Raw genomic sequence first — 9,070 nt, 5'->3', positions numbered from 1 at the left:
AAGTAAGTTCAATTGCTAGCAAATTAAATATTTTTATTAAGATTTTAATTGTCTATTTAATTCGTAAATTGTTATTTTAATTTAATTGCCCATTTGAGTCCTGAAATTTAAATCCGTTGTTTTACACAACCATCAGTAGAGGGAGACATGGCTTACATCGGCTTCATTTATCATTAGTCAGTTAAGGACTTTTTTACACAGCTGTAAAATTGAGCTATTAAGCAATAGACTGGCAGATAGATTCAGTTATATTTAATTAAGAAGTCAACCGACTGAGACATTTTTATGTCCTGATCCATTCTTGATTTCATCAGATAAAGTTCTATCCTAATTGTTCCCAAACATTTTTTCTTTAATTGCTCTTCATGTTTTTGCAAAACAGTGTTTAAGTTCACTGGGTGAGCAGAATTTCAAGTAGTAAATGTCATTGTTCTCTCAGGTCGCATTAAAAAGTCACTGACCCACGTGGTTCACGGACCCGACTTTCATAATTGCACGACCTCCGCAAAATCAAAAGCATTGCGTTTTCAATGACTTGAGAAAGTTATAAATAAATAGGAATTGCCTTCTGACCTTGTAGATAATTGCTGTTGAAAGCAACGCGGAATGAGTGAACTGAATTGAACTGCCACCCGTCAGGGTCACATAAGCTTTGAATCTTTCCCAAAGGTTAATTTTGCATATTGCAGTGCTGACGGTTCTGCTCTTTATGCATGGAAACGATAAGACTCGGGCGCAGTTTGATAGTGGTAAATGTCAGGCATTCAGGGAGTTGTAACAATGAATCACATCGGCAGATAATCCCTGGAAGAAATAAAAAACATTTTTCATATAACAAATGTTTGTAATGGTCTCTGGAAAAGAAGCCTTGGCTTCCATCAGGGAAGTCTTTATAGGAGCTCTAGATGTCGGTCTGTACAGTATCTCAGCTCTTAAAGCGAGAGTTTAGATCATTCCTGATATCCAGGGAGGTAAGAAGAGGCCGACCGTCCCCAACAAGCACACGATGATGAACATCCACAGAAAGATACGGTCAAACACCATTGCCACGTATTTCCAGTCCTCCTTGACCTGTCCAAAAGCAAACACACAGTGTGGATCTAAAGTGGTCAAGCAGGAAAACTGTGCAGTGAAAAATGTCATGAAACAGGATTGTCTGTCAGTCTAGTTGGTGAAGAAACATGATATAACATTCACTCCAAAGGGCTCAGCATTTTATTAATAAGTACATTTCCACTTCACACTTTCTTAAAAGTGTGATTATACTGTCATAATTGTCATAATTTCAACTTTCGCAACTTGTTTTCTATAAATTATGTCTTTGTATCTCACAATTACATGTTTTTATTGGTTTATGTATTTATTACTTTATTTTTCATACATGTGACTTGACACCTTACAATTGCATTGTGTGTGTGGCAGGTTATTTTAGTTCTATATTCACATCTTATTTAATTTTTTTTTTTTTTTTGTAATTTTGTTATGTGTCCTTTTCACTGTAATTTTATTTTTCACAACTACAACTTGATAATTCACACTGTAACTTTATGAAGACAAAGTCATAATTCTAAAATTCATAATTATGACATAAATGTGAAAATTGTGAGATAAATAGGTGGAACCATGATGCAAGTAATAAATGTGAAAATAAATGAAACCTTTTGTCCTAATTTAGTTTTTTAATCTCATAATTTTGACTTTGGATATCAGTTTCTATTTATTTATTTTTTCATCTCAATTTTAACTTTTATGATTTATTATTTTTTTCTCACTTGAATTAGGTATTCATTTTTATTTAGTATGACATGATTTAAACTTTTCTAATAATTTTTTATTGCATTTTATCTCATGATTATGACTTGGTATGTTATACATTTGTATTATCTCATAATTTAGATTTTTTTTATAATTTATGTAATATTTCCACTTATTTAATGATTATGACTTCTGTGTCATAATTTTGACTTTTTAGGTCATATTTACTAATTGAATGTCATCATTAATGGTTTACCGATAATGATGATTTTTTCTTCTTCCTGTTTTGGAATTGAGTTTATATGGTCCCTGAACAATGGGTTGAATGTTTCAGACACTCACTGAGAAGTCTTCATCCTCAGCCCGCAGGTGATCAGCGATGTACTGAACCCCGTCCAGAGCTCGTAGGACACACGGTGAGAAGGTCAGTCTGGGGTCTGACACGAGATATGTAAGCTTTGCTGGATGCTGGTTCATCACATGTCCCACCTGCTGGAGTAAAGGCTCCGAGTCGGACAGATGCAGAGGCGTGGCAGATGGGGGCGAGATGGACGTTGATATTCCCATCCCTAACCCGAACTCCATGTCCTGACATTTCAGCCCATCCACATCCGTCTCCTGCTGAAGCCAGCTTTTGGACGTGCTGGGGTTGGCCGTATTGCGGCGTTTCTGATCAGGTTCCGGGCGTCTCATGAAGAGCCAGCGGGGAATGAGGTCCAGGAACACCGAACGGACCCAGCAGGGCATTTTATGTGTGCTTGGTGAACGATGGTGCACATTAAGCACAAAAACGGTAATGACTATAGAGAGGGTGACGAAGATCATAGTGAAGAGCAGGTACTCTCCAATCAGTGGAATGACCAGAGACGTCGAGGGAATGATTTCGGTGATGAGCAACAGGAAAACTGTGAGGGAAAGGAGGACGGAAATGCACAAGGTGATCTTCTCTCCACAGTCTGACGGCAGGTAGAACACCAACACTGTCAAACATGAAATGAGCAAGCAGGGAATGATGAGGTTGATGGTGTAGAACAGAGGCAGACGGCGGATGATGAAGAAGTAGGTGATGTCCGGGTAGATCTCATGACAACAGTCGTATTTCTTTGTGTTGTAGGTTCCCACGGCATTGACGATGGCCCATTCGCCGCTCTCCCAGTAGTCCTTCAGGTCCACGGTGCTCTCGATCTGCTCCAGGTCAATCTTGGCCTTGTCGTAGGTCCAGGAGCCGAACTTCATCTTGCAATTTTGTTGGTCAAATGGGAAGAAGGTGACATCAATGCTGCAGGAGCTCTTGTAGATGGCTGGAGGAACCCAACTCACTTTTCCTGTGTGGAACAGGTGGGCTTTGGTCATGTGGGTCACCGCAAACTCACCATCTGCACTGCAGACAAAACCACATGTGTTTACAGAACCATTAAATAATTTAGGTTCGGCAAGATTTTTTAATGGTTTTGAAGTTAGAAAGAAGTTACTTAAGCTAAGCATACACTGCGTGATTTCAGCAATGTTTTTGTTAAATACCAACTCTCACTCTATGAGTATATTGCATGTGATGTAAAGCCAAAGGTCAGGATTTATGTTCTCACACTATATGGTCTGATCGTTGAGCTGCAACTTCACTACTCACACTATACGAGTAAAATAAAAACATGAGACCTCCTGAGTCCAGAACTATGTCACCACGGTTTTGTTTCTGTTTTCAAACAGGTGCAATGAGCGTGAAAACACTTGAGTTTAGGACAGTTGGTTTGTTGCTTTGTTTCAACTGTGTGATACCTTCATGAGGGGTGACCAAAATTCAGACAAGTCAGAAATTCCTCTGACCATCAGCAGAGGCTAATCACCTCTCGTTTCCCCCTGTATGCTGCACGTCAAAAGATACATCAAAACTGAAATTTTGTCTGAATCAGAAATCGACTCAAAATCTTATGAAAATCGCACATTGTATGCACAGCTTTATGCACACCAAGGATGCATTATTCATAATTTCTCATAATTATGACTTTATCTCATAATTATAACTCATGTCATAATTTTGACTTAGAATCTCAATTATTACTTAGTATGTCATCATTTTGATATTTTATCTCATTATTTCAACATTTTGTATCATCATTTTGACTTTTTATGTCATAGTTATGACTTAGTATGTCATAATTGTGACTTTTTATCTCATTATTATGACTTCATCTCAATTATTATTTAGTATCATAATTTTGACCTTTTTTCTCATAGTTATGATTTAGTTTCTCATAATTATTACTTTGTATGGCATAATTCTTATTTTTTAATCACGTATGACTTAGCATGTCATAATTTCAACCTTTTGTCTCATAATTATAGTTTTTTTAATCTCATAGTTATGATTTGGTGTGTTGTAATTTTAACATGTTAATCTCATGAATGCAACATCAAAATTAGTAATTACCAAGGGATTTTTTTTTTCATATGTGGTGAAAATTGACATTTATTTTATAATATTGTGGAATATTATATATAAATATATATATAAATCCCTAAATATATTTAAGGCAAAGCTGGATTTTTAACAGCCATTACTCCATCCTTTAGAAATAATTATAATATGCTGATTTGATATTGAATATATATATATATATATATATATATATATATATATATATATATATATATAATTACTTTATCTCTTTATTATTATATATAATATTTATTATATTTATTATACTTATTATCTGCACTGTCAATTATTTATTTATAAAATAAACAAAAGCAACGAGTACTAAAGGGAAAGAAGCAAAAATTCTAAGGGACCATAAAAAACATAATTATGTCTTCTACTTTTTTGCACACACACACACACACACACACACACACACACACACACACACACACACACACACACACACACACACACACACACACACACACACACACACACACACACACACACACAAATTAACTGACTTTATAAATGGATCTCAGAAAGTATTAACCTTTTAAAAAGTGCTTTCTGTAAAAAATATGGATGAATTAGTGTCTTTGATGTTTCTGGGCTACAAACTTTATTTATGCCTCTAGGAAGATGTTACATGACAATTGCATTAATTACTTCAAATATCTACAGCACTTTCAGTTTTTTGCTCCAGGTATCTGATGATGCAAGAGGACCTCAATTTCTCATTTGTGGAGATCAAATATGCCTCCTAGATAAAGACAGACCTGGTGTTTCTGAAAATAGACGAGTCATTTGACATTTTATTAGGAGATTAAAACATGCACCTCTTTTTTAATAAGCTACAGCAGTGCTTAACATCTTATTTCACACCACGTCTGCTTGATTTCACATATTAATGTTACAGAAACCCCAGAGCACTGGATCTATGGCCTTCAGATAATAATAGAGCCATTAAGACTTGGACTGCCCTCTTTCTTCCATAATCTAAACAGGACATTGTGTTTAATCATAGCCTTTAATGTCCAAATAGACAGGACCACCTTGACCAAATATTACTGCAAATGTCATGTGTGACACAACCTTCTTAGAAATATACATCAATACTCACTTATTGTATAAGACAATATCAGGCACCCAAATCATCTCTGACGGGACTCTAATAGATGTCACATTATCAAATTCAGATGGATTCCAGCGCAGTTTATAATCATTCCATTCCTGCAGGGGTCAGATGTCAAAAAGTCACATTTGGTCATATATAGTAATTATATATGGAACATTAAAAAATATATAACATGTATACAATCTGGTAAATGATATATGAACAAAACCCTCTGTAAAAAACTGTTGGTGTACTGTATGTAAGCGCTACTGAGGTTACCCTTGAGGTTTAATGGACATTTTAAAATGTATATGGTATATGGTAAAAAAAAATTTCACCATATGGTTATCTGAATGGTTCATGAATTATATAAGTTGAGCTTTGACTTGTCAATAGATCAATACAATTAAATATAAAGACTGTTACCTGTTTCAGCCAAACGTTTGTTGTCATCATTTGATTTTTCTCATCCTGTAGAATATCAGAGGAGGAAGCAAGTATTCAAAATATTTAAATTTGGTCTGGTAAATAAATAAATCCCACAGATTTACACTAAAGGAGGGATTCAAGCTGAAGCACCACCCACATTCATCAGACATTTTAGGCCAAAAATGAATGCATTCAAGATGATTTATTGCACTGATGCTTTAAATTTAAATTTGTTTTCCACTCTATCATACCAGGACAGCATCAAAAACATGCAAAATATCAACTTACCACATCAATAAGCTGGGCAATCGACAGGCCAAATTTGACGATAACAACATCAGTGATGTTCCGCACCGGTCTGGACCACTTATTATATCCGATGAAGAGTTTTTTAAAGAGTTTGTCTTCTGCATATGCATGCTTCCAGCCGTCTGAGAATACCGCTAGAGATATTTAAAGACAAATAAAGAGTTTCTGACAGGTCTTGATCATGCAGCTTTATTCTACTCTGTGCCATTGCAACTTTCAGAGACATTTAAGATACTAAATCCACACACATTTTTCTACAGTTTGACATGTCTATATAAATGTAAAACCTTATACAATATGATACATAATATGCTTCTCAGTCTTAAGAGTCCTGGAGTTGGTCTGCAATTAATGTATTCTTTATAATTTGTTCAGATTTCCATTTATGTCAGGCATAGTGAAAGCTGTTTTAGCTGTTTTCAACCTCTGAATATTTTCTTCCAACTTCCACGTTCTCTGCTATTTGAGGTTATGGATGATTTTCGTCATATGACTTTATATGCAAAGTCCCTCTGGGAAATAATAATAATAGTAATAATATTTTCCTGGCAACTGAGATATATAGACTAAACTTACAATTGCAAGAAAAAAGTCAGAATTGTGAGAAAAAAAAGTTGAAATTACCTTTTATTTTATTTCATAGTATATGTAGTGTTTATATCTTGTAATTCTGCCTTTTTTTCTCAGAATTGCAAGAAAGAAAGTCAGAACTGTGAGATGGAAGTTTGTTTCCACCATGGGTAAAAAGTTGTCGCAGTAAAGTTGTTTTAGTGTTTGAGATTTTGGAAGAAATTTTTAATTAAAAAAATTAAAATTAAAAAATACACATTTTATGTGAAATACAAGGCTTGAAATTTGTTCAATAGAAATTATGCAGGGAACAAAATTACATTTATAACACAATTCTCATGTAATTCGACGAACTTGCAATTCAAGCCCCACTCACTTCCGATTTGATCCGAATACAGACAGTGATAGTAGAGATACAGACTGACTCCGCTGCACACCCCTAGTGACATCTGATTAATTCAGCATTATAACTGATTACAAAGTGTCTGATAAATGTTTTGGAAATGTATTGAAGAAGATGTACAGCACTGAATAGGTCACAGGTTAGGTCACTCACACTAACTGAGTTATAGCTGGGTAAAATAAGAGCCGCCTCCTCACTGTAATTACTATTTGTTCCTTAATCACTGATGTCAGCTCTAATTAATGCAGCCGTCCAGTGATTTGTGATGTTTTTTCTTAGAGGGTGGAAACTTCAGATTAGAAAGCTGAGTGGAGTCACACTGGAACAGCAGCCAATAAAATGCAAAAACACAAAAGTGTTGAAAACAAAGTGTTATGAAGTGAGGTCAAAAATAAAAGAAGTAAGTTAACGCTTCTATTGTGTATTCTTTTTCAGTTGAATACATAAATTTATATTAATGTCAGAATGTCTTTTTTATTTAAGAATGTTCCAAAGAGCTTTAATGCAATGCTGTCTGAGACTTTTAGATACCACTATAATGTACTGTATATGGACTTAATTTAACATCAAAATATGACATGTATAGACTTTAGTGCAAAAAGCATAATTAAATGTTATTAATATGCATTTCAAGTATCTGATCCACTGATATATGAAGATAAAAACTCTAAACTTTTTGATTATACTTTGCAGGACACTGCAAGTGTTTCATGCACAAATACAGCTGATTTTAACTGAATAATTTGATTTCCACAATTCCATAAAATGTAGTTTCCCTAATTGAAAAGAACTGTGCACTTACCAGGTTTAACGTGTTCCACAAAAATGAATAACAGCGACAGATTCTTCAAAAATAATTTGAAATGATACATATCTGTATGCAGAAGTCTAGAAGACAGTCATGATTGTTGCAGTGCTGCCTTGGCTCTCTGGGACTCTCTGAGCGCGCGGCTCTGACGGACTGTGAGCCAATGATAAAGCTGTGCGTCTCCATCGAGGATCAGTGGGAGGGGTTTACATTGTGAAATAAGTCTTCAGTTTGGTATATAAAGGACCAAACTCTCAAATATGAAACGATTTACTTAAAAAAATATTAATAAATACATATTTACATGATACGATTTGTTTTGGGATTAGCCAATCAACGAAAAGCACCGCCTACTTTGAGTTGAGTGACATTCGAGAACAACGAATTAATAGGCTAGATTATTATTCAATCAAATATACCTAAATAAACCAGGGAAATTAATGACTTATTATATAATTTTTTATGCTTTACATATAATTGCTGTATTTTTATTATACATATTTTTTAATGGTTTTTATGGTGTTGAGTTTATATGGTCCCTGAACAATGGGTTGAATGTTTCAGACACTCACTGAGAAGTCTTCATCCTCAGCCCGCAGGTGATCAGCGATGTACCGAACCCCGTCCAGAGCTCGTAGGACACACGGTGAGAAGGTCAGTCTGGGGTCTGACACGAGATATGTAAGCTTTGCTGGATGCTGGTTCATCACATGTCCCAACTGCTGGAGTAAAGGCTCCGAGTCGGACAGATGCAGAGGCGTGGCAGATGGGGGCGAGATGGACGTTGATATTCCCATCCCTAACCCGAACTCCATGTCCTGACATTTCAGCCCATCCACATCCAATTATTTTTAAAAATATTACTTTAAAAAAATGCATGTTTTTGGTCAATAAAGGATTTCTGTAAATACAGCAAAATAAATAGGTACATTAAATTTTTTACTTAAATTATAATTTGACTAAATTGTTATGCGTTACATACATGTATTTTTATTATATTTCAGTATTAATAATATTATAAATATTAAATAAATTATATATATATATATATACATATATTTATAATATTAATACATATTATATATATATATAATTTATTTAATATTTATAATATTATTAATACTGAAATATAATAAAAAATACATCATAAACACACACACACACACACACACACACACACACACACACACACACACACACACACACACACACACACAACACACATATATACACATACATATATATACATATATATACATA

General features: G+C 34.6%; 1 protein-coding gene across 1 annotated transcript; it reads right to left on the bottom strand.

Annotated features, from left to right (window-relative positions):
• Nucleotides 1-945: 945 nt before the first annotated feature.
• chrna2a (cholinergic receptor, nicotinic, alpha 2a (neuronal)) lies at nt 946-7,934 on the bottom strand. The gene is made up of 6 exons (XM_059518450.1): nt 7,805-7,934; nt 6,009-6,163; nt 5,718-5,762; nt 5,298-5,407; nt 2,098-3,136; nt 946-1,071 (listed from the first exon to the last, which is right to left on the bottom strand). The coding sequence occupies exons 1-6, from the start codon at nt 7,872-7,874 to the stop codon at nt 946-948; spliced, it is 1,545 nt and encodes a 514-aa protein (XP_059374433.1). The 5' UTR covers nt 7,875-7,934.
• Nucleotides 7,935-9,070: the final 1,136 nt, after the last annotated feature.

The sequence above is a fragment of the Carassius carassius genome, chromosome 31, assembly GCF_963082965.1.
Source record: "Carassius carassius chromosome 31, fCarCar2.1, whole genome shotgun sequence".
Lineage (NCBI taxonomy): Eukaryota > Metazoa > Chordata > Actinopteri > Cypriniformes > Cyprinidae > Carassius > Carassius carassius.
This window is presented reverse-complemented; position numbering and strand designations above follow the sequence as displayed.

Excerpts from the sequence above, each read along its gene's own strand:
- chrna2a (XM_059518450.1), bottom strand. The coding sequence starts at position 7,874 with ATGTATCATTTCAAATTATTTTTGAAGAATCTGTCGCTGTTATTCATT. Across the intron at positions 6,164-7,804 it reads TGTGGAACACGTTAAACCTG|CGGTATTCTCAGACGGCTGG; the intron begins GTAAGTGCACAG and ends AAATATCTCTAG. Across the intron at positions 3,137-5,297 it reads GATATTGTCTTATACAATAA|TGCAGATGGTGAGTTTGCGG; the intron begins GTGAGTATTGAT and ends TTTTGTCTGCAG.